The 27048-nt window shown below is 38.6% G+C and overlaps 1 protein-coding gene across 1 annotated transcript in view; it reads right to left on the bottom strand.

The window, feature by feature from the left end:
* Positions 1–230: 230 nt before the first annotated feature.
* LOC103095836 (zinc finger protein 383-like) overlaps positions 231–27048 on the bottom strand; it is a 32269-nt gene continuing 5451 nt past the window's right edge. The window contains exons 3-4 of the mRNA XM_056826300.1: positions 15527–15653; positions 231–3537 (exon numbers count right to left, since the gene is read on the bottom strand). Of these exons, the coding sequence (XP_056682278.1) occupies positions 1940–3537; positions 15527–15653 (1725 nt within the window). The 3' untranslated portion in view covers positions 231–1939. The remainder of the gene's footprint in view (positions 3538–15526; positions 15654–27048) is intronic.

The raw sequence follows: 27048 nt of genomic DNA on the forward strand, positions 1-27048 counted from the left end.
CACAAATAAATGAAGATGTCAGCACAAATTACCTCAGTTGAACAACTTGTTAGTCTAAAACAATGCATTAATTAATGACATTGGGAAATATTATGTCTCTATATGCTTTCTCTTATCAACATACCTTACTAATGGAATTGCCATGATTGTTATCCCCTCCCTAGCCTTAGAATTAAATTAGAGCAATATGCTTGCACTCTATTTCCCCAAAACATCACCAAAAGATCAGACCCTTGAACCCAATCCCAAAAGACAATGATGGGTTAACATTTATTTAGGTACATAATTCCCAGTGAAACCATAGCCACAAGCCAAACCCAGAACTTTTCCACTTACAGAAACTTATTCTCCCAGAGCCACAATATAAATCAATCATAAAAACCCATACAAAATGTGCAGGTACACCAAGCTTCATCATGCCTCATTGTCTTGATTTTTTCCCTTGAGAAACTCCCTAGGAAACCATGAAAAATGATCAGTCTAATATTAAATTAAAAGTAATAAGTAAATTCCCTCGATTGATTGTAAGCTCAAACTCCTCACAGGTTAATGAGAAAATCCAGTTGCCGGTGATGAAATAATTTATTTTGTGTGGAACCTTTATTCTGTCAAGAATCAGTAGTTACAATACAAGAATATAGTATGACCTCAGAATGTTAATCAAGTGATTTATTAAAAGTTAATGTGTCACTTTTCCAATTATCTTCATTTGAGCATGTGCATTAGCTAATGTATCTGTGTGCCCAAAAAATGGGCATTAGAATAAACACCAGATCTGGGTATAGTGGAGCAGCTGCCAGATGCAAAGCATGCCCATGGCTGAATCATATACATAGCTGTCTTCTGTTTGTTATTTCTTGACTGATGGTTTACCACCTGCCGGGAACCCCTGGATCCACAAGTGAGGCTGGACCTGCCCGTGGCATACCAGCAAAAAACAGGAAACAAGAGAGTGCCAATTAACAAGGCAATGACTAAAAAAACTGTAATAGATGAATGCCGACAAATAGTGAGGAAGAATGACAAGCATTGTATCAAAGAAAAAGTCCTTATCACTGTGGTATTGTTATATCTAAAATTATATCTCTAATAATAAAAATGTGATATTTAATGAGGTTTAACAATCATTAGAAATCAAGGAATAAAGAGGATACAAAATAAAAACCACTTGCTCATGGCTGATTAGCCCATTTTTTTAGCAATCCCCACCTTGCCACCATGCTACATCATGCAAGAGAGTCGGAGGCTTTGCCGCCAGTTAAATACCAATAATGTGATGTCACCAATGTGAAGACTCAGGAGAGATTATAGGGAATTTTGGGAACTACTAGGACTTCTGGGAAATGAAGTGCAAAGGTTTAAAATCTCAATATTCCCACATCTCCTACACCTTTGTCACTTTCCTTTTATGTCCTAATTTTAAAAATCTTAACAGATATGCCCTGTTCCCTCAGACTTATTATCATTTGCATTTTTCGAAATAATAGTAATTACCCTCCTCCAGAGAAAAACACATACAACTTGAGCACATTCATTAGGTTTTTTTGCACTATAAATCCTCTGATATGAAGGATGAGAGGATCTCTAGCTGAAAGCATTCCAGAGGGAATGCATCTGGATCTGATCTATTCAGAAGACATTTTCTTTTATTGAACAAGCTCTGGACTCTCCATTTTAATGTCTTTCTTCATTCATGACAGAAATAAGATTTCGATTGAAAAGGAATTCTCACTTGGGAATAACAGATGATTATTGCCTGAAGGCCTTACCCACATTGATCATATCCCTAAAGTTTCTCTCTAGTGTTGATCTTCTTATTTTAAATAATCTGAAGGTGATGATTATAAGCTCAGCCTCACTCCTGAGGTTTCTCTCCAGTGGGGATTTTCTGATATGAAGAAATTGTGTAGCTTTATGTGAAAGGCTATCTGAATTGATTTCATCCATAAACTTTCTCTCCAGTGAGAATGCTGTGATGGTTAGCAAGTTCACTTCTCTTTCTGAAACCCCTTCCACACTGTTTACACTTGTAACGTTTCTCTCCAGTGTGAATTCTCTGATGTTTACAAAGATGAGAGCTACACCTAAAAGCCTTTCCACACTGTTTACATTCATAAGGTTTCTCTCCAGTGTGGATTCTCTGATGTAAAGAAAGATCACACCTCCATGTGAAAGCCTTTCCACATTGTTTACATTCATAAGGTTTCTCTCCAGTATGGATTCTCTCATGTGCAATAAGATACCCATGGTCTGTAAAAGCTTTTCCACATTGTTTACATACATAGGGTTTCTCTCCAGTGTGGATTCTCTGATGTGCAGCAAGACTACTCCTCTGTGTGAAAGCCTTTCCACATTGTGTACATTCATAAGGTTTCTCTCCAGTGTGGATTCTCTGATGTTTAATAAGACCTCCCCTCCTTGTAAAAGTCTTTCCACATTGTGTACATTCATAAGGTTTCTCTCCAGTGTGGATTCTCTGATGTGCAGCAAGATGGTCCCTCTGTTTGAAAGCCTTTCCACATTGTGTACATTCATAGGGCTTCTGTCCAGTGTGGATGCTTTGATGCTTAGCAAGATTACTCCTCTGTGTGAAAGCCTTTCCACATTGTTTACATTCATAAGATTTCTCTCCAGTGTGGATTCTCTGATGTGCAACAAGATGGCCCCTCTCTGTAAAAGCTTTTCCACATTGTTTACATTCATAAGGTTTCTCTCCAGTGTGAATTCTCTGATGTGCGCAAAGATTACTCCTCCATGGAAAAGCCTTTCCACATTGTTTACATTCAAAAGGTTTCTCTCCAGTGTGGATTCTCTGATGTTTACTAAGATCTCTCCTTCTTGTGAAAGCCTTTCCACATTGTTTACATTCATAAGGTTTGTCTCCAGTATGGATCCTTTGATGCTTAGCAAGATTACTCCTCTGTGTGAAAGCTTTTCCACATTGTTTACATGCATAAGGTTTCTCTCCAGTGTGGATTCTCTGATGTTTAACAAGATCACACCTCCATGGAAAAGTCTGTCCACATTGTTTACATTCATAAGGTTTCTCTCCAGAGTGGACAATTTTATGTGAACCACATTCAGAGTTTTGACTGAAAGGTCTCCCACCTTTATTACTCACAGATAGTGTCTCTATACATTTATTTTTTGTAGGTTTAATGAGTGCTAAATTCCAACCAACAGCCCTTCCCTCTAGGTTTTCTTGATACGTGGGCATTTCAGGAGGTTTCTCATGCAACTGAATATGTCCTACTTCTTGAAGAAAGCATTTGCTGTATTCTCTATCATGACAATCATCATTCCCTGATATCAATTTCATGTACTGATTTAGGACTGAATATTGGCTGAATTTCTCTGCAATTTTATCAAATTCACAGTCATTCTCTGGATTTTTATTTACCTTCATATTAGAGTCACATATTTCTCTCAAATTGAAGTCACATGGACCCCCATTTATGAATCTTTGGGGGCCAGATTCTTCCACAAAAAGTCTCAGCTTTGAAGATATCTCCTTCACTTCAAAATTGGTCTCTGCCTCTAAAGAAAACAAATAATGATATGAACACAGATGGAAGAAGGACACGGGGACACACACACACACACATGCACAGAAATATAAGTTTCTTCCTCTTATGGCAGAAAGTAAACTGCTTTTTATTCTATTTTCCCAGGCAAAAAGGAGTTTTCAAAGTTAAAAAAAAGAAAAGCAGAACCCGCCATTGGATATATAATTTGGTCATAACTGCAAGATGGATGATCATACAGTAACAATGTAACCTCACAAAAGACCTGTGACACAGGCAAATCAAAGATTCTCATACTTCAGAACTCGTGTCATAAGCAAAGAAGGGAAGAGTGACCTGACCAACTTCCCTGCAGATAAACTACATTTCAAACCTTGTGTCTAAGCATGCTATGTCCACAGTATTGAACAATCTTCACGCAGTGCCCTTTCTATCTTTCCTTTAAAAGTAACTCATTAGAAGAGGCGGAGTCAAGATGGTGGCGTAGAGGCAGCAAAAGTTCAGACCTCTGAAAATCCTTCCTTACAGATTACAAACTAAATGCTCCCAGGGAACTGAAAATCAAACCTAACAAGTCAGAGCCAAGCAACCCTATTGCTGGACTCAACTGAAAAGGTACGCTCCGCAAAAGCCTGAATTTGAGAACACTCGGGTTTAAGGGGTAGGAAGAAGGAAGGTCCCAGGACCACTTCCCCACATTGGGCGCTGAACTTCCAGCGATAGCTGGAACCTCTGGGAAGACAAGGGTGCTGGTCTGGAGGGAGTACCTTGCGGGCAAAGCTGTGCCAGGCTCAGAGCATTGAACACAGGCAGAGGGAAAGCAGTTGGAGAAAAACACAGAGTGGGCAGCCTAGTTGCAACAGTGGAGACACTCCATATTGCCCCACCCCTTCCCAAGGTTTTGGCCTTAGGGCACATCCAGCACTGCAACTCACCTGGGCTTAATCTCAATAAATCCTTCAGAGGGCAAGGAACCTCAAGTTTCAACACCCCTCCACCAAAGACTGAGCTGAGAGATTTGCTGTCTAAGCTGCAAGGGTGAATTCTGACAGAAAAGCCCCAAACCAAAGATCCAACACAAAATGAGAGGAGCAAAAGTGCAGGCAACTACAGAAAGTAAAGAAGGGGTAAATATGAGCAAACAATAGAAAAAGAAAAAAGAAATTACAATCAACACCTTCTATTCAGGCAAAGAACAAAGAGCAAAGGGAACAGAGAAGGATGAAGAAACAGCAAGCAAAACAACAGAAATTCCAGCAAACTGGATACAGACTTTGGAAGAACTCAAAATACAATTCAAAACACAATTAAAAGAGGCTAAAGACAACTGGGAAAAGAACTTAAAAAGCAAGAGAAGTCATCTGGAAACAGAAAACAGCGTCTTGAAAGCCAAAATTAATCAGCTTGAAAATGAGGCAAAGGAGATGAAAGATCAGAAGGAAAAGGATGTCCAAAAAGCCATAGATAAAATCCAGTCTTTAAAAACCAGAATACAACAATTAGAAGCAAGCAACTTCACAAGGCAGCAAAACAGTATAAAACAAAATCAAAGGAATGAAAAAGTTGAGGAAAATATGAAGCACCTCATTAATAAAACAGAAGATATAGAAAATCGTTCCAGGAGAGACAACGTAAGAATCACTGGTCTACCAGAAGACAAAAGAAAAAGCTGGGACATTATACTACAGGAAATTATTTAAGAAAACTGCCCCGACATTCTAGAACAAGAGGGAAAAGTGGAGATTGAAAGAATCCACAGATCACCTCCTGTACGTAATCCCCAACCGACAACACCCAGGAATGTTATAGCCAAATCCAAGAATTATCAGACCAAGATAAAAATATTACAAGCTTCTAAGAAGAAGGTATTCAGATACCATGGAACTACAGTGAGGATAACACAGGATCTGGTTGCATCTATACTGAACAACTGAAAGGCATGGAATATGATATTCCAGAAAGCAAGGGAACTAGATCTACAACCAAGAATCAACTACCCAGCAAAAATGACTATATTCTTACAAGATAAAGTATGGTCATTTGACAAAATAGAATTCCAAGCATATGTAAAAATAAGACCTGAACAGAAAATCTGATGCACAAACACAGAACTCAAGAGAATCATCATGAGGTAATTAAGAAAGAGGTAAAAAAGCTAAAAAAACAAAACAAAACAAAACAAAAACCTTCTTAAGAGACCCAATATGTTAAAAGCATATGTATCCGTATAAGAATAGAGGTCATTGGTAACTCTTAAAAATTGTTATTATCACCTGGGTAGCTAGAAGAATTATACTTAAGAGGGAACAGTGACAAACTGTACAGGATGAAATGCCAAGACATACATATGTATATACATATATGTATGCATAAATACATATATATGCTTATAATATATACACATATATGTATAACTAGATCTAAAAAAAGAGGTTAATACTAAAAGATATGGGAAAGGAAACAAAATGGGGTAAATTTAAATGTCACAACGAAGCACATGGTGGAAGAGGGGAGAAGATAAATACACTGGAAGAGTAAAGAAGTTGGAGATAGGAAATACTCAATTCTTACGTGCATTACAATTGACTCAAAGAGGGAAGACCAATCAAATACACTGGGGCAGAGAATTGATTTGCACTATATATAGAAGAAGAAGGGTAACAAAAGGACTGGTGGGGAGGGAAGCAGTAAAAGGGTGGAAGAGGGTGGGGGGGGGTAATTTAAAAACCTGTAAAGTAAATAAGAGGGGAATAAGAAGGGAGGGGAGTAGAAAAGGAAATAAAATAAGGGTGGGAAATAGGGGAATTGCTTAAAAACAAAACATAGGTGTAAAAAGAAATAGTGAAAGAAGAAAAGACAGGACTAGGAGTGGAAATCAAAATGCTAGGAAATACACAGCTGGTAATCATAACTCTGACTGTGAATGGGAAGAACACACCCATGAAATGCAAGCAAATAGCAGAGTAGATTAGAAACCAAAACCTGACCATTAATTAACATCAATTGCTCATGTGTAGAATGAGGTAACATAATAAAAATGACAATCCTACCCAAATTAATTTACTTATTTAGTGCCATACCCACTGAACTACCAAAAAAACTTTTTTACTGAATTAGAAAAAACCATAACAAAGTTCATTTGGAAAAAAAGGATATCCAGGGAAATCACGAAAAAAAAAATAAAAAGGAAGGAGGCCTTGCAGTCTCAGATCTCAAACTATACTATAAAGCAGTGGTTATCAAAAAAGTTTGGTACTGGCTAGGAGACAGAAAGGAGGATCAGTGGAATAGAGTAGGGGTAAATGACCTCAGCAAGACAGTATATGATAAACTCAAAGATCCCAGCTTTTAGGACCAAAATACACTATTTAATAAAAAAAAAAATTGCTGGGAAAATTGGAAGACACTATGGGACAGATTGGGGTTGGATCACCATCTCACACCCTACACCAAGATAAACTCAGAATGGGTGAATGATTTGAATATAAAGAAGGAAACTATGAGCAAATTAGGCAAACACAGAATAGTATACATGTCACATCTTTGGGAAAAGAAAGATTTTAAAACCAAGAAAGAGCTAGAAAAAAATCAGAAAATGTAAAATAATTTTGATTACCTCAAATTCAAATGGTTTTGTACAAACAAAACCAATACAACCAAAAGTAGAAGGGAAGTAACAAATTGGGCAAAAACCTCTGACAAAGGTCTAATTACTCCAATTTATAAAGAGGTAAATCAAATGTACAAAAAAAAAATCAAGCCATTCTCCAATTGATAAATGGGCAAGGGTCATGAATAGGCAATTATCAGTTAAAGAAATCAAAACTATTAATAAGCACATGAAAAAGACTTCTAAATCTCTTATAATCAGAGAGATGCAAATCAAAACAACTCTGAGGTATCACCTCACACTTAGAAGATTGGCTAACATGACAGCAATGGAAATTAATGAATGCTGGAGGGGATGTGGCAAAGTTGGGAAATATTATATTCCATGAGGTTTATTAAGGATTATTAGAGTAATCAATTATTAATGTCAGGACATTAATGCATTGCTGGTGGAGTTGTGAATTGATCCAGCCATTCTGGAGGGCAATTTGGAACTATGCCCAAAGGGCACTAAAAGACTGTCTGCTCTTTGATCCAGCCATAGCACTGCTGTGTTTGTGCCCCAAAGAGATAATAAGGAAAAAGACTTGTACAAGAATATTCACAGCTGCGGTCTTTGTGGTGGCAAAAACTTGGAAAATGAGGGGATGCTCTTCAATTGGGGAATGGCTGAACAAATTGTGGTATATGCTGGTGATGGAATAATATTGTGCTCAAAGGAATAATAAACTGGAGGAATTCCATGGGAACTGGAATGACCTCCAGGAATTGATGTAGAGCAAAGGAAGCAGAACAAGGAGATCTTTGTACACAGAGATCTATACACTGAAGTACAATCAAATGTTATGGACTTCTCCATTAGTGGCAATGCAGTGATCCTGACTAACTTGGAGGGATCTAAGAGAAAGAACGCTATCCACATTCAGAGGAAAATCTGTGGGAGTAGACACACAGAAGAAAAACAATTGCTTAATTACATGGGTCGAGGGAATATGATTGGGGATGAAGACTCTAAATGAACATCCTAATGCAAACACCAACAACAAGGAAATGGGTTTTGACCAAGGACACATGTAATACCAAGGGGAATTGTACATCAGCTACGGGAAGGGTGGGGGGATGGAAGGGAAGGAAGCAATATGATTCTTGTAACCAAGGACTTATGTTCTAAACTGACTAAATAATTTACAATGAAAAAATGAAAATAAAAGTAACTCGTTGATTGTTCTTAATATTTTGAGAATCTCAGATAACCTTCCAGATATTTTGTTCTTATCATTTTGTAGACACTATCACATGGTCATTCATGGTAAATTTTATATGCTAAGTTAAGAAACAACTTTACTCTTTTTAACTCTCATGCAGTAATTTTCCAAATGAAATGTTTTCTTCTTTTCTCTACAGTTGCAAAGATATTATGCCATTTCATGCAAACATGCTAAACATTCATTTTATCTTATGATCTGCCATATAGTATATTTCATACTCTATACTGAGTCCATGATCCATCTCTCAGGAAATGAAAAGCATTATTCAGGATTGGTCTGCCAGCCCCCAAATCTACCAGTCCCTTCACTACAACAGATAAAAGGTTTTTGGGATAACCTCTTATACACCTGTTTTCACCTCATTCAACTGGACAGGAGCTCTTTGGGCCTTTTTGTTCTAGCAGTCAGGGTGATTTTCCTTGCTTAAAACAGGAGATAAATTTTTTTCTAGGAACTGGAAGCCCTGGGAATTCAGAGGAAGGAAGGGATCAGGAGAGGAAAATAAAAATTTGGTCCTCTTAAAAGAAAGGGGCCAGGTAAGCAAAGATTTCAGAATGGTTTCTGCTGTATAACTGTTGGAACATTTGCAGGAGGGCAGAGATCATGGAACCCATTTGCAATCAAAATATTCCATCTTGATTTACCTGCTATAACAGGTACATACCACAACTTCCATTACCAAGACATTAAAGGCAGCTCGTAGTAAAGGGTTAAGAGTTCAGAACTTGGAGTCAGAAAAACAAATTGAATGCAGACTGAGAGACATGGTAAGTGGGTATCCTTAGGCAAGTTATTTAACCTCTCTTTGCCTCAGTTGCCTCAACTATGAACTGAGGACAATAAGAATATCAAACCTGCAGGGATGTAGTGAAATTAATGGAAATAATGAACTCCTTCACCCAGTAGAGGACACAGAGAAGGCATTTTAAAATGCTTATTCCCTTCCTTTCCATTCCTATCCTATTTCTGATCTCTTTGGAGCACAGACCTAGTAGTGGTATTACCGGATCAAAAGGTATGCATTGTTTTGTAGCCCTTTAGGAGTCATTCCAAATCACTCTCCAGAATGGATGGATCAGTTCATAACTAAAGTGTTCCGAGTTTGCCACATCCCCTTCAAACTTTATTACTTTTCTTGACTGTCATATTAGCCAATCTGATGAGGCTGATGTGATGCTTCAGAGTTCTTTTAATTTACTTCTTTAATCAAAAGGAATTTAGAATACTCCTTGATATGATTATTGATAGCTTTGATTTACTCATCTGAAAACTGCTTATTCCTAACCTTCAACCATTTGTCAATTGGGGAATGACTTGTATTCTCATAAATTTGACTTAGTTCTTTATACAATTGAAAAATGACATCAGAGAAATTTTTTATAAAACATTATTTCCCAGTTTGATGTTTGTATTTTAATCTTGGTTATATTGCCTTTGTTTCTACAAAATAATCTTAATTTAATATAATAAGTTACTCATTTTGCATCTTGTAATGCTCTCCATGTCTTGTTTGGTCATAAATTCTTCCCTTTTCTGTAGATGTGCCAGATAAACAATTCTACATTCCCCAAATTAATTTATAATGATCACCCTTTATGTCTAAAGCATATGCCCTTTTTTGACCACATGCTCAAATAGGATGTGAGCTATTGATCTATACCTAATTTTTGCCATACTTTCCCAGTAGATTTTGTCAAATAGTAAGGTCTTATCCCCAAAGCTGGGATCTTTGCGTTCATCAGACCTTAGATTGCTTTGTCAGTTACACCTAATCTATTCCATTGACTCACTCTTTAATTTTTCGTTCCATTTTTTAAACTGAATTAGGATCTGAAAAGGTTGTAGTTATTGTTTCTGCTTTTTTGCATTTCATCGTGAAGTTTTTATACTCTGGTTTATAGTCTTTTGCATATTTTCCATGTGCAGCTGAAAAGATGATACATTCCTTTACTATTCCATTCACATTTCTCGAGATATGTAGCTTTAAATGTAACTTTTCTAAAATTTCATATACTTCCTTTATTCCTTTCTTGTTTATTTCTGATGGGGAAAGTTGCAGTTCCCCACCTTATTTATGTTAAGTGCCAATATTGTGTCACTACCTATATTATCTTTCATCAAGATGTATCTATTGACCTTATCTTTTAATCAGATCTATTTTTGTTTTAATTTTGTCAGATCATAATTGGCATTCCTGCTTTCCTTGTTGTAGTTGCAGCCCAAGAGATTGTGCTCCGTCCCCTTCCCTTTACTCAATGTATCCCTACCTGTGTATGCCAAATGTGTTTCTTGTAAACAACATATCCTAGGATTGAGGTTTTTAATCCACTCTTCTACCTGCTTCCATTTTATGGATGAGATGATCCCATTTATAATCACAATTATGATTACCATTCCTGTGTTCGCCTTCACCTTGTTTTCCTCTTTTAATCCTGCACTTTCTCCTTTGACTCTGTCCCTTCACATTATTTCCCATTTAATCACTACCCCCATTTCTGTTCCCTTATATTATTCTCCTTCCCACCACCAACCTTCTTATTCTCCTTTTATTTCTACTTTTTGTTTTGGTCTGCTCTCTTCAACAGGAATGTTTCAATATCCTCTATTTTATTAAATAACCAATCTACCCCTTGTGAAGATTGGATTTAGCTATTTCCTGATTTTAACAATGAAGTACTTAGTTTAACAAAATCAGGAATGTCTTGGGAACTCTAAATTACTCCACCCTACTTAGACTGTACTTTAGGGAAGATAAAGTTGTAATCTCCTGATTGAACAATAAAGGTACTTAACTCTTACCTTATAGTAAAGATAGAACTTTAAGCTGTCTATTTTAAGATCTTAATACAAAAAGGTGTTAAGTATCTATAATGGTTAAATTAATCACAAAAAGGTTAAGAAACTCACAAAAGGTGAACTTAACAAAGAAGTGTTAAGTAACTCTAAAGATATAATCTAATCAAAGAAGATGAGAACTAAAAAGAATGGGCATTTAGAGGAGGAGATGCAAGAGTGAAAGGTCTATGTATTTGGCACACTTCCTCTCTCGGGCACCTTTGGCAGCGGAGAGTTGGCTGATAGTATCATGCTGAGCCTTTTGGCATCTTAGGGTGGCTAAAAGCTATTGTCCGGTTCGGTGGTGAGTTTCTGGCTGAGTTTTCCTCCTTTACTTTCCAACTTTGTCCTCTTAGAAGCCTCTAAACTTCTTCAGAAACCTAGAGGCAGGGATTTTAAAACTCCCCCTGGCACAGGCCAGGCAGGAGAAATCCTATATCCTCTTCCCTCTTTCTCCTTAAATTCCTTTCCTCTATATTAATTAAATTACCATAAATTTCCAGGCCGACCTGGGTATTTTATCTGGGATTTTCCCCAGCAACCAATTAAATCTAGATTTTAAGTCACAACCCTAAAATTATCTTTACACCGAGAAAGAATATAATCAATCTAAATTTCTGATTTGTGGTTGTAAATCCAGGTGCTTTGCCTTCCAAAATGTCATATTCCAAGCATTCTGATCCTTTAAAGAAGAAGCTGCAAGATCTTGCATAATCCTCACTGGAACTCCATTGTATTTGAATCATTTCTTTCTGGCTGAGTGTAGTGCTTTCTTCTTGGCCTGGGAGTTCTTCAATTGTGCCATAATATTCCAAGGAGTTGTCATTTGGGGATTTATTATAGGAGGTGATCTTGGGATTCTTTCAATTTTTATTTTACCCTGATTTGAAAATATGAAAAGTTTACTTTGATAATTACATGTAATATGATGTCTAAACTTTTTTTTTTCACTGTGAGTTTTAGGTACTCCAGTCAGTTGTTTTTTTTAGTGAGAATATTTCAAATTTTCTTTTATTCTTAAATTCGTTGGGTTTTGTTTTTTTCTACATATCTCATGAAGTCATTAGTTCCTATTTCTCTAATTCTAATTTTTAAAGAATCATTTTCTTCCATAACCTTTTCATCCCCTTTTTATTTAATCAATTCTACTTTTCATGGAACTATTTTCTACACTAGATTTCGCCCCCATTTCCAATTGGTCAACTATATATATATATATATATTTTTTTTTAAAATTCTTTTCTCCTTTGGATTTTTGTGCTTCTTTTGCAACTTGGCCAATTTTGCATTTTTCAGCTTTTATTTTTACATTACTTTTCCCCATTCTAGGTCCACTTCTCTCATTTGATTTTTTAATTCCCTTTTGAACTCTTCCAGCATCTGAGACCAATTCCCATTATTATATTGAATTTTGCATGTGGCTGCTTTGTTACCACTATCTCTGCCTGAAATCTATGCCTTGCTCTTCTTTTTTCTCCTTTGACATTTTCTTTGGTTAGATTTTTTTTTTTGCTATTCACTTATTTTCCCAGAAATTTTAAGAAAATACTATTACTTCTATCTCAAAGCTGGACTCTGTTCTCAGGGTAGAGAGAGCATTCTCTTAAACTTGGGTTTTTTGATATGGCTCCCCTCAAGCTGTAGTTCTGGTTTCATCAAGTTTCCTTTCTTCCATATCAAGATGGTATCATGGCTTATGGGCTAGGTGTTCCCATAGCTGCTGATGGCTTTCAGGACTCAGAGATCTTGGAGCTACTCTTCCCTGAGGCTAGGGGCTTCATCACAGGGTTCAACTGGAAAAGGTACTTTGGAGCCTCACTATGGCCCTGTGTGAAACCTTCAAATTTCAAGAGGTAGGCATAAGATGTGCTAATGAAGGCTTAAGAAGGGTCCTGAGATCTCAAAGTTGGCTTGTGCTCAGGTATTCAACCCATCAGTATGTACGGGGTAGACAGTCTGCATTCCCCTGGGGGCAGGTTTACTTCCAGTTCCCCTTTATTCCCAGAAATGGACCCTTTCTGTCTACATTTCAAGTTGTATTCCTCTGTAGGCTCACCTTACTCTGACACTTGTGATTTTTAGATTTTCTCCATCTTGCTTGGTCTAGCACCCAGGAATGTGCACACCCACATTACACTGGCATGTGCTAACAAATGACAAACCAGAAACAACTGACTGTCCCCTGGGCTGTCCTAAACCAAGCTTGAGGCACCATTGGCACATGTGAGATGCAGGAAGTGAGGTAAAGAACACCCTCTGGAGTTTGCTCACTTCCTGTGGAAAGGGCTAGATGCCAGTTCGATCCTGGAGCTCGAGCTGGGAGGAGGCTCGCTGACAGCTTTCCTTCAGATCGGTCATATGAGTGAGAAGATCTGACTCCCTTCCCTGCCTTGGCCCTCCAAGGCCTAAAACTCCCTCTGGCTCTGCCAGAATGTTGAGTTAACCTCTTTCCTTCTCTCCCTCTCTCTCCCTCTAATAAATTCTTACTCCTTTTATAATTAAATTACCATAAAACTCCATTTGGAGTTGAGTGTTTCATTCAGGATTTTCATAAGTGAAATCCTTGGCACCCTTTAATTATATATTCAGTCTTTAATCCTAAAATTAACATTAACACAGCTTTCCTTCAATCGGTCACATGAGTGAATCATAAGAACTGACTCCCCTTTCCCTTGGCAGACTGAGTTAACTCTTTCTCCCTCTCTCCCTCTTTCTTAATTTCTTTCTTATTGTAATTAAATCACCATAAAAATCCATTTCTGACAGGAGTGTTTCATTTAGATTTTAAGAATTTAAAATCCTTTATGACCAGATAAATTATTATATTAAGTGTCAACCCTAAATTTAACCTTTACGCACTTATTTGTTCTGTGATTCTGGAAATTTAGAAGCACAGTTTTCAGGTTTGTTTGGGATTCTCAAGGTAGTTCCAACTTTTACATATGCTATGTCACCTCGTGACTCTGCCTTCCCCATTAACACCTTTTAACAAGAAATCCTTTCTAAAGACCAGACCATTGCAAATGGGAAGAGGCTACCATGGCAGCTAAGGTATCCCCTTCAATGGCCAACTGGAAGGAAAAAATCTTCCTGGGTAGTAAAAAGAGGACTTGCACTCAAAATTCAGGGCTAATTAGAAGCTGGACTAGATGACTTTTGAGATTAGCTTCAGGAATGTAAATCTGTGACACCGTTTTAAGCTTTTATCTGAAGCTACATTAAACAGAAGAGAGACTATTTCGGGAACAAGAAAGGAAAGTCCAAGATCCTCATCACAAAATTCAAAGACTTTTTTTATGAAATGCAGTCAGAACACTATGCAGAGATCATCACTTTTGCCTTACTATCACCTGACAAAGACTTAAATTTCTGCACTTTTGACCTAGAATGAAGACATCCCATTTATAGCGAGCCCCCATGGGAGTCCTATAATATTTATCTGTGGGTAATAACCTGATGTAGAAAGGAAGCTAAGGAAACAGGAGAATAATAATGACTCAAAGGTAGAAGTACAAACACATGGGGAGTTACGCGAACTCCAAGGAAATAAAAGGAATTAAGAGAATAGGTGAGGAGTATCAACTCCTTGATACTCCTAGACAAGAGAGTCTGCTTTGCGTGCAACAGTGTCGCTAGGAAAAGTGGGAAGTCTCAACTCCCTGGTGGCTCCTATAGCAACAGGAGGCACTGGGGGCGACAATGTCAGTAGAAAAGGGGGGAGTCACAATTCCCTGGTTCATCCTATAGCAATAGGAAGCAATGGGGCCACCGCGTCGCTATGAAAGAGATATAGTGAAGCAAGAGGGAAATAGGAGAGGAGGGGAAGAGAGAGAGAGTAAGAGTGAAAGTAAGAGAGCTAGTAGGAGTGAGCTAGTAAAGGGCTAGAGAGAGTTTCGCGCTCATTCCCAGTATTTATTGAAGGTTTTTAGGAATGTGGATCAAAATATACCTAACATGACATAGGTTTTAACATTGGTTGAATTGACAATGACGAGATCAAAGAGGTGGGGATTAATCCAACCCGAGCTTTTCAAATGAATGAACTCCAAGCAGAGGCATGGCTATTGACCTGCACTTTACAAATGAAAGTGCTCGGCACCAAGGGCTCTAATCTAAGCTCACTTTGCAAATGACTGTACTCCGAGCTGAGGCACGTGGCCACCAAGGGGTCTGACCATGTGTCTAGTAATACAATATCAATACATCAATCATACTTCCCAGATGCCAACATGCCTGGTATGCTACACCATTAATGGCAGATTGAGAGTTAACAGAAGAAATGGTCCTTACCCACAAAGAGGAGATTTTGCACATTCTCCAGCATGACCTCCAGGAACAGCTCTTTCTCAGCATGGTCCAAGAGGCACCACTCCTCCTGGGTGAAGTCCACAGCCACATCCTTGAATGTTATCGACCCCTAAACCAGCAAAAGTCGCAAGATTTAAAGATGAATCTTCAGAATTCATCCAGTTCTGTCAGCAACAAACTGGAGAAAACTAAAGCCCACGAGGAATTTAACTCAAACTCCTAATCCTGAAGAGTATCACAGCCCACACTGGAGATCAGTCATTCAGGGCCCAGTGGAATATTGACAAAGGCATTTTGGTTCTGAAGTGAGAATCATGTTGGAAGAGTAAAGACTGTAGAAATGTCTTACTTATTAGTCTGAAATACTTTCCCCATGGAATCTGAGTGATGGTATGTGTTCTCTGAGTGAGGTAAGGTTCTGTGAATAAGAGAAGTGATCTGAATTTCCTCCTTATCATAAGTGACAGAATTCGTCGGGTAAGAACATTTTTTTAAAGTTTGTGAGAAGGTAGCAAGTACTAAATATTCTGGGGGGAAATATTATCAATAAATAATAAAGAGGAAAAAAAAGAAAATGGAATTCTCTATCTAATTTCCTAAAAGGCTGAAATACTTTTATGTAGATAAAAGCATAAAGAGGAGTTCAGAGATTTATATGAGAAAAGATTCTGATTCTAGGTAAGTGACGGAGAGCAATGTGATGTTGTATTAAGACTTTGGCAAAACACTGGGTATGATGTGTCTTGGCCAAAACATCCTGTCTTTATTGAATGATGACTGTCATCGCTGACTGGAATATATTCAATGATTTTATGTTTAGATACACATAAAGAAGAGTGGGATGCGGAAAGGAGGGGGTGCTCATCTTTTAAAGATATAACATCAGACTAACAGATTGGGGACAGAGCTCCTTCATGAGAAAAGATATTGACAGCTTAATGATTAGAATTCTCAAGAGGCAGAATATCTTAATTTTAAATTAATTTTTAATTGACTAGTCATTTAATGTGGTCAGTTGACCCTTTCCACAATATAAAAGAAAAATGACAGTTCTCCTCTCTAGCACTGGTCTTGTCTTTATCTCGCTCTTTCTATATCTCTTGTCCTTATCTCTCTCACTTTATGTATTTATGGGCCTGGTGACCAACCCACTCAGTCCCTACCCTGGACATCCTCTGAAATCTCAGATTCATATATAACCACTGAGGAGGAGGACTTAAGAGATCTCAACTCCTTCCTCATTACTTCATCACAAGAGAAGCAGGTCCTTGTCCATACAAGAAAGCTGTCCGTCCAAGCTTACCCCCAGTCTTCTGGCTGGCCTAGCACACCCTCAAAATGGGTCAAAAGTTCACCACGTCTTGCCAGGACTAACTTAATCCATTTATTTTAACAAAAGAAGGGAAACTAACCCCTAGTTTCATAGCCTCAGGAGAAGGGGACAGCAAAACTGGAGTTTTTACCTTGGTCAGGCTAAAGGGAAATTTATTCCACAAAAATATCACAATTGAACTTTAATTTTCAAAAAGCTTATTACAGAAAACAAAACTTCTAAGCCTAGACCTATAACTATGGAAACCTGAGGAAAATAGGTCAAGAGAAGAAGAGGCAGACTGAAGAATAACTGACCAGCCAGTGGCCAGACCTAACAATAACAGGCTACTTGGCAGGACTCTTTTACTTTTCCATATTGCTCCATAGAAAACCCAGGCTACACCTGGTATTGGATGCTCTTCCATTTCACCCCTTTCTCACACATTCCCTACTTTGCAGCCTGAAATAACCCTGGGACACACAGGGGAAGAACAGTTTGAGGAAAAGATCAGTTTCCAAGCATGGGAGGACACCAATTCCCCAGACCTTCAATACACTCTAGAAACCGGAAAACCTTACAGGAGCCATTCCAATGTGCTCTTCATGCATGCAAGGGCTATTCCACTTCCCTGCAATGGCTTTTTCCAACCCTATGGCTACACTATGTAGACACCTTCAAGTCTTGAGAGGAATGGGTCTGAGCTGAAATTCTTTGGGCCAGAACCAGCATTTCCTCTCACACAATAAAACTAGCTCTACCACAACAGTGGCAGGGGCAGAGAGCAGCGCCTGGAGGTTGGTCTGGGAGGGAGAATTGTTCCTGACCTATGTGAAGGGCATTCAAAGAGTTCAGACAGGAAAGATGAGGCCCAGGGAAAGGGAAACCATCACCAGTAGCAGGGGCAGCAAAACATTCTCAACCAGAAGGCAGAAAGATATCAGCCCCAAAGGAAAGCAGAGAAATCTAGACTCAAAGGGAAGAATGCAGAGACCTTAGTTCCAAAGAGAGCAGACAGCTTCTTATTTTGAACTCATCTACCCTGGGTGGGTCCTAGTAGTCCCCACTGTCCCACCTGTCCTGCCTTTGTATTCCCAAGATCACTGCTGTCCTCCAATGGCACCCAAGGCTAGGACTTCAGGACCCTGCCTACCTCTCCACCCCAAACTCTACCCTCTATTATCTGGAATGCCACAGCCAGCAGAATGAAGGCTCTTCTCCCTAGATTACTCCCAGGCATCTGTACCACCACAGGGTTTGATTATGCAACCTTGAAAGCCACCTACAACAATGGCTACTTGGAAGCTCCCCCTTTACCTTCCTTCCCTCTCCCCTTATTCCCTTCAATACTCTTAAGTATCCAGTGACACTGGGCTCTTTCTTGTTTCTCACAGGAAACTTTCCATATACTGATCTTACATTTTTCCCAGCCTCCTCTACCTTTTTCCCCAGCCTTCACTGATGTCCCCTCTAATCTCTGCCTCCTGAGTTCACTGGATTCCTTCAGCTCTGAACTAAAATCTAATTTTTTCTGTCAAGTACAGGATGGGCAGGGAAGGGGAAGAAGAGAGGGAGACAATATGAATCAATAAATCTGGAAAAATTAGGCGTAAGTTTATTACAACAATTATAAAAATAATACATAAAAATAAAATCTCATCTTCTGCAAGAAGCCTTTATGGATCCACCTTCTTTTGATTTCCTACAACTTGTCTTACACATATTGAAAGGAAAATTGTTTCACTGCCTTTATATTATTGATCATGAAAGAAGTGATCACATATAATCCTTTACATTATGAAATGCAATTACAATTTTTAAGAATTAGACCCAGTGATTCCAGTTATGGTGTATAAGGTATCAATTATAATAGGAGAATATTGGTCATACTATTGGGAGGGATGGAGTTTGGTGTATTAAAATGTTGTAATCAATTAATATGTAATCAATTAAAAAATATTGAAGACTTCTGTTGGAAGAATAAAAAACTTTAGACCTAGGTGGTTTTCTAGGGAAGCTAAAACCCAAGCAGAAGGAGCTGGGTTCACTGGGAATGCTGAGTGTCCAGCTGGCCTGAGGAGATCTGATTTCTGTCTACATTCCAAAGTAAAACTTTAAACAGGTAACTAATAAGATTCTTTTACCTTTTAAAAACTCTCAAACCTTAATTCACTTTGTTCAAAATCCAAACAATGCCTAAAGGACCAGTGTGAATGTTCTTAACTCTTGCATCTACTTTTTCTTTGATAGAAAATGTCTACAATAAGAGCAAGTAGACAATGAAATGCATGATACAGTCAATAATCAAACATGTTCTACTAGGAACAATTCACTGTTGTCTATATAGAATACGGAGTTACTGAAGTGTAATTGCACCCCACCCACACCTTTGTGTTAACTGTTTTTTAAAAATTTTTTTTTGTTTTTACTTTTTTTTTAAAACTGCAATATAATTACTTTCTTATAACTTAATTCATTTGTGGAATCACTGACCCTGGGGATGGAGAAATCGATTCCCTAGGGAATGTTGCTATTTATATTTCTATCTATGAGGTTAGAAGCCTAATTGCATCTCTTAGTCCTCTAATAAATTAAATTATTCGTCATTATTGTGGTTGCCATTATAAAATCAATTCTCAAGTCAGGAGTCTGCCAGTAGCTCTCAACAACATACTGTTAATTTTTTAAAATGGAGATATAGGGGAAAAAAGAAATGTAGGAAGGGGACAGAAAATCTCCCTATCTAGGAAAAATACCCTAAACTGAATAGGGAAGCCCAGCCAAGTCACAAGAGCCCTTGGGGGTTGGGGGAGGAGAGTGCACTCTGCCCCACACTTTTTATCCTCCATGCCTTTACGTCCCACAAAATTCACATTCCCAAAAACAGGGTCGGGGCTTGGACAAACTTAGGGAGTGGTTTCTATCATCACACTCCTAAAAGAATTGAAAAGAATATTGAGAAAGCAACAGGTTACATAATCCTGTTAAGTTCAAGGTTCTAATCCAGGGGTCCCCAAACTTTTTACCTAGGGGGCCAGTTCACTGTCTCTCACACAGTTGGAGGGACAGATTATTAAAAAGAAACTATGAACAAATCCCTTTGCACACTGTACATATCTCAAAGTAAAAAGTACAAAACGGGAAAAAATACAATATTTAAAGTAGAAAACAAGTAAATTTCAATCAACAAACTGACCAGTATTTCAATGGGAACTATGGGCCTGCTTTTGTCTAATGAGATGGTCTATGTCTGGTTCCATATTTGTCACTGCTAGCCTTAACAAGTGTGAATTTTAAAATTACTCAACCCTATTCAGACCATTCTTTAGAAGATGGGATTTAGCTATTTCCTGATAAATAACAATAGAGATACTTGGAATAACAGAATCAGGTCTTGGAAACTACAATCTCCACCCTACTCAGGGTAACAAGATCAGGAAGGGCTGCAGCAAAACTCAAGATTTAATTATTTGAGAATATGGCCCTCAACAGACATGTGCAAAAAGGACAGACCTCTGGGCAGTCCTAGGTCAAGCTAGAGCCACCATTGGCACATGTGAGAGACAGGAAGTGAGGTAAAGGACAGCTCAGGAGTTCTGGGGACTACCTGTGTGAAGGGAAGAAGGTGGTTGTTGGAGCCTGGTGCTTGGAGTAGAGGAGCCCACAGACTGTTTCTCCATTTTGGTCACGTGAGTGATAGGAACTGATCTCTTTTCTTTGCCTCGGCTATCCAGGGTCTTGAGCCTTTGGCTCAGCCTAAGCAGAGTGGGTATTTAAGCCCTATTTCCTTCTCTCCCTTTTCCCTCTCTCTCTCTTTCCCTCTAATACTTTTCTTCCTCCTGTTTGTAATTAAAACACCATAAAAAGTTTGATGGCTGACTTGAGTTTTCATTTAGGAATTACATAGCTGAATTCCTTAGCGACCTTAAATTAATATATATCAGTCTTTTAAAGTGATTTCCATATCACACAAGTGATGCAAGTGTGCATAAGTTAAGTCAAGATCTGGTTAGAGATTTAGGATGTTTCATTCTGGAAAAAGTCTGTTCACAGACACAAATGCTGCCAAAGATGGTGCCATTTTGAGTGCATGGCTCCTGAGATTAGGATATGTCTCAGAGGGGAAAGAAGCATAGGAATCAGGCAAGCTGCTTGACTTGAATGCATCTTTCAGAGTCACAATTCTGCAGTTCAGCCAGTTCCATTTGGTAAATTGTACCCACATTTTCAATGTCAATAGAAAATGGGTTATGGAAAAGCTGTATGTCCTGCTCATGGAGATGAAGCTCTTTAAAGCTGAATTGGAACTCCTTTTCCAACTTTTCCAGTGAATCCAAACATGTTTCTTTTGGGAATGCAATCAAGGGTTTTTCTGCTAACAGATTTTGAGTTAAGGGGAGATGGCAGAAATTTTTCTCCTTAACTTATTTGGTAAGGAAGCCTAATTATACTTCAAAAGCTCTCATATGTGATTGCATACCACAGATGAGCTTCCCTTTTCCTTGAAGTTGCACATTGAAACTGTTGAGTAGTGACTTCCGGTCAAGATGGCGGTTTAGAAGCAGCAAAAGTTCAGACCTCTGAAAACCCTTCCTTGCTGATCACAAACTGAATGCTCCTAGGGGACTGAAATTCAAACTTAACAACAGGACAGAGCCGGGGAACCCTCCTTCTGGACTCAAATCAAAAGGTATGCCCCCCCCCACAAAAGCCAGAATCCTAGAACACTCGGGTCTAAGGGGACGGCAGAAGGAAGGTCCCAGGACTCCCCCCACCCCCGAACCCAGAGTGCTGAGCCTGCAGCAGCAGCAGGAACTTCAGGGCCGGGAAAAGTGCTGTTCCGAACGGTACACCTTGAAAGCAACCTGGGCCAGTCTCAGGGCGTCCAACACATCTGGAAGGGAAGCAGCCTGAGAGAGACGGGGGAGCCTGTAGCCCCCTGGATGGGTACTTCCATCAGTCTCACAGTAGGTTTTTGCCTCGGGGCTCATCCAGACCAACCCAGCTGAAGGTAAATCCCATCAAGAGCCCTCAGAGCTCAAGGAAGCCAGGACCCCTCCTCCCTTAGAATGCAGGGCCCTCTGAAAGGACAGGAACCTCAGGGCCGGCAAAGGCACTGAGGTACGTTGTGGACAGTGCTGTGCCAGGCTTGGAGCATGGAAGTAAGGCAGCGGAGAAGAAACTGGAGGGAACTGAGAGAAGTAACACCCGAAATGCCGGCAGGCAGGGGAGGGCAGACCCTGGGTTTCCCCAGGAAGACAGTGCAGCTGAGGAGAACAGACAATTTGCCTGGGACTAAAGCCTCAGACCATCAGACAGATTCAATAAGAGCCAGTCTTCCTCACTCAGATTTCTGACTAGAAAGGGGAAGAAAAGCCATAGAGATGGCAAACAGTACAGAAATGCAAAAGCCTTCAAACACCAAAAAAAAACAAGAAGAAGGGGGTGACTTTGGACACATTTTATGGAGCAAAAATACAAAATACAGAGGAAATCGAAGAGGAAACACAAAGAAATGCTCCAAAACCTTCCAAAGGAAATGGAAATTCTCCACAAACTCTTGAAGAATTTAAATTGGAAATTATCAAAAAGATGGAATCCTTCTGTCAGGAAAAATGGTAAACAATAAATGCAAAAGGAACTCAGCAATCTGAGAGACCAAAATATGCAAATGCAGAAACAGCTCGAAGCCTCAAAAAACAGGTCAGACCAAACTGAAAAGGAAAACCAGTCTTTAAAGGTCAGAATCAGGCAACTGGAAGACAATTGTGAATCTTAAAATTTCTCAGACTTGTGAATGTTAAAAGTTCTCAGACCCTACTTCATAAGGTTTGGTTAAGACCATTCCCCATTTAGACAATGAAGGGACTTAGATCAGGAATGTGAGACCTCTACTCCACCCCTACTTAAGCATACTTTAGGGGAAGAAACTCCTTGCTGAACAATGAAAGATACTTAAACCCATACTTATAGTAAGACAAAAGTTCTTAAGCTGTGCCTATTTTTAAATCTAATACAAAAGGGTGCTAAGTACCTATAAAGGTCAGGCAACTTGTGAATTTACAAGGAGCAAAAAGGTTAAGTTCCCAGAGATTTTTTCAGGTATGAACTTAATCAAAAGTTTAAGCCTACTTTGGTGTGAATTACGAATGGTCTGTCCTTTGGAAAACGTCTACTGTGATTGGTAGATGTGAGAACTTAGGGGAGGTGACATAGGAGAAAATTCCCTTTAAAAGGAGAGGAAAAGCTGCCTTGAAGGAAGGTCAGAAGAATCTCTCTCTGGAGATAGAGCTGGCTAAACTGGTTTCTCTCTGAACACTAAAATTTTGCTTGGGACAAATCTTGTGGTGAATGGATTGAAGACTGACTGATCTCTCTCTCTTAAGGCTGGCCAACGCTGGCCTCACTTCTTTTCTCATTATTTCCTCCCTCCCTCCCTCCCTCCCTCCCTCCCTCCCTCCCTCCCTCCCTCCCTCCCTCCCTCCCTCCCTCTCTCTCTCTCTCTCTCTCTCTCTCTCTCTCTCTCTCTCTCTCTCTCTCTCTCTCTCTCTCTCTCTCTCTCTCTCTCTTCATTAATTCCTCATTTGTATTAATTAAAATCTCTATAAAACCCTCTGACCTGGGTAGATAAGTGGATTGAGAGCCAGGCCTAGAGACGAGAGGTCCTAGGTTCAAATCTGACCTCAGACAATTCCCAGCTGTGTGACCCTGGGCAAGTCACTTGACCTCCATTGCCTAGCCCTTACCACTCTTCTGCCTTGGAGCCAATACACAGTATTGACTCCAAGATGGAAGGTAAGGGTTTTAAAAAAAAAAAAAACAGCTGACTTGGGTACATTTAATATTTTGGAATTTTTCCCTGGCGACCACCTTATATTTGATTTAAAACAAGACACTGTCTTGAAACCATATTTCTGCAGTCACAATTTAAACAAACCACTCTTTTATCTGTAACATTTTAAGTCAACCACTATTTTATTTATTACACAATGATCTTGCAAAAGAACAAGAATTAATAAAGCAAAGCCAAAAGACTAAAGAATTAGAAGATAACATAAAATATCTCACTGACAAAGTGACAGACCCGGAAAACAGAGGAAGGAGAGACAATCTGAGAATCATTGGTCTACCAGAAAAGCCAGAAATAAACAGTAATCTTGATATCATAATACATGGTATCATCAAAGAAAACTGCCCAGAGATTCTAGAACAAGGGGACAAAATATGTATTGAAAGAGTTCACAGAATACCCTCTACACTAAATCCCCAAAAGACAACTCCCAGGAATGTAATTGCCAAATTCCAAAGCTTCCAAGTAAATGAAAAAATCTTACAAGAAGCCAGAAAAAAAACAATTTAGATATAAAGGAACACCAATCAGGGTCACACAGGACCTAGCAATTTCCACTCTGAAAGACTGTAAGGTATGGAACATGATATTCAGAAAAGCAAGAGAGCTGGGTCTTCAACCAAGAATGAGCTATCCATCAAAACTGACTATATACTTCCAGGTGAAAGTATGGGCATTCAACAAAATACAAGATTTCCAAGTGTTTGTAAATAAAAGACCAGAGCTCTGTGAAAAGTTTGACATTAAAACACAAAGACCAAGAGAAACATGGAAAGGTAAATATGAAGGAAAGGGAAAAGGAGAAAAATGTTATCTTTTTCTTTTATTCAAATTCTGTTCTAGAAGGACTACATTTATATCAAATTATATATATATATATTAATACGTGGGGAAATTTTAATGTGTAACTCAAAAATTGTATACATAATTAGAGTAGTAAGAAGAATCACGCATAGGGAAAGTTTGGGGCATCAAGATGATGTGGAGAAAGGGGGGAATGAAAGAAAAAGGGAGGGGAAATTGTTGATGGTACTAAGATATACTCCAAGAAATGGGGGGGGGGGATAAAAAACTAAATAGTATAATCTTTCTCACACAAAGATACACATGGGAAGGGGAGGGGAAGAATTCTATAAGAAGGAGAGGAAGAGAGTTTTTACTTAAACCTTACTTTCAGTGAAATCAACTCTGAGAGGGAAGAGCATCCAGATCCATTGGGATCTTGAATTTTATCTTATCCAACAGGGTAAGGGAGAAGGGAAAACCAAGGGGGGGGAGGGAGGAGGGAGCACAAAAAGGGAGGGAAGGAGAGGAGGGAGGGGAAGGGAACAAAAAGGGAAGGGCTAGAAAGGGTAACATATCAAGGGAGGGGACTAGGGGGACTGATTTAAAGTAAATCACTGGCTTAAAAGGTTATAGCTAAAGAAGAAAGGTCAGAATTAGGGGAGGATATCAGAATGCCAGAGAGTGCACAAGTGACAATCATAACTTTGAACGTGAATGGGATGAACTTATCCATAAAATGTAGACGAATAGCAGAATGGATTAGAATCCAAAACTCTACCATATGTTGTCTTCAAGAAACACACATGAGGCGGATAGACGCTCACAAGGTCAGAATTAAAGGATGGAGTAAGACCTTCTGGGCCTCAGCTGATAGAAAGAAGGCAGGAGTTGCAATAATGATATCTGACAAAGCCAAAGCAAAAATAGACCTGATTAAAAGGGATAGGGAATGTAAATATATTTTGTTAAAAGGAACTATAGATAATGAAGAAATATCACTAATCAACATGTATGCACCAAATAGTATAGCACCCAAATTTCTAATGGAGAAACTAGGAGAATTGAAGGAGGAAATAGACAGTAAAACCATATTGGTGGGAGATTTGAAACAACCACTATCAAATTTAGATAAATCAAATCAAAAAATATATAAGAAAGAGGTAAAAGAAGTGAATGAAATCTTAGAAAAATTAGAGTTAATAAACATATAGAGAAAAATAAATAGGGACAAAAAGGAATACTCCTTCTTCTCAGCACCACATGGCACATTGACAAAGATTGATCATAAACTAGGTCACAGAAACATGGCATGCAAATGCATAAAAGCAGAAATAATAAATGCAGCCTTTTCGGATCATAAGGCAATAAAAATAATGATCAGTAAGGGTACATGGAGAACCATATCAAAAAATAATTGGAAATTAAATAATATGATACTCCAAAGTTGGTTAGTTAGAGAACAAATCATAGAAACAATTAATCATTTCATCGAGGAAAATGACAATGGTGAGACATCCTTTCAAACCTTATGGGATGCAGCCAAAACAGGAATCAGAGGAAAATTCATAACCCTGAATGCATATATTAACAAACTAGGGAGGGCAAAGATCAATGAATTGGAAATGCAAATAAAAAAACTTGAAAGCGAACAAATTAAAACCCCCCAGAAGAATACCAAACTAGAGATCCTAAAAATTAAAGGAGAAATTAATAAAATTGAAAGTGACAGAACTATTAAACTAATAAATAAGACTAGAAGCTGGTACTTTGAAAAAACAAACAAAATAGACAAAGTACTGGTCAATCTAATTAAAAATATGAAAGAAGAAAAGCAAATTAACAGCATCAAAGATGAAAAGGGGACATCACCTCCAATGAAGAGGAAATTAAGACAATCATTAAAAACTACTTTGCCCAATTATATGGCAATAAATATATGAATCTAGGCGATATGGATGAATATTTACAAAAATATAAACTGCCTAGACTAACAGAAGAAGAAATAGAATTCTTAAATAATCCCATATCAGAAAATGAAATCCAACAAGCCATCAAAGAACTCCCTAAGAAAAAATCCCTAGGGCCTGATGGATTCACAAGTGAATTCTATCAAACATTCAAAGAACAGCTAACCCCAATACTATACAAACTATTTGACATAATAAGCAAAGAAGGAGTTCTACCAAATTCCTTTTATGACACAAACATGGTACTAATTCCAAAGCCAGGCAGGCCAAAAACAGAGAAAGCAAATTATAGACCAATCTCCCTAATAAATATAGATGCAAAAATCTTAAATAGAATACTAGCAAAAAGTCTCCAGCAAGTGATCAGAAGGGTCATTCACCATGATCAAGTAGGATTTATACCAGGGATGTGGGGCTGGTTCAACATTAGGAAACCTGGTAGTTGTCTCTCGGTAACCGAGGATGACGACTGTCTTTGTGCGTTTTTGTGCACAAAGACACTTGTGCATGAAGATTTAAGTGGAAAAGTCGATGCACAGAGACAATCCCACTCTCTCGGCGTTGGAAGCCTGGGTCCAGTGGCACGAAA

This window comes from Monodelphis domestica, chromosome 4 (assembly GCF_027887165.1).
Source record: "Monodelphis domestica isolate mMonDom1 chromosome 4, mMonDom1.pri, whole genome shotgun sequence".
In the NCBI taxonomy this organism is placed as follows: Eukaryota; Metazoa; Chordata; class Mammalia; order Didelphimorphia; family Didelphidae; genus Monodelphis; species Monodelphis domestica.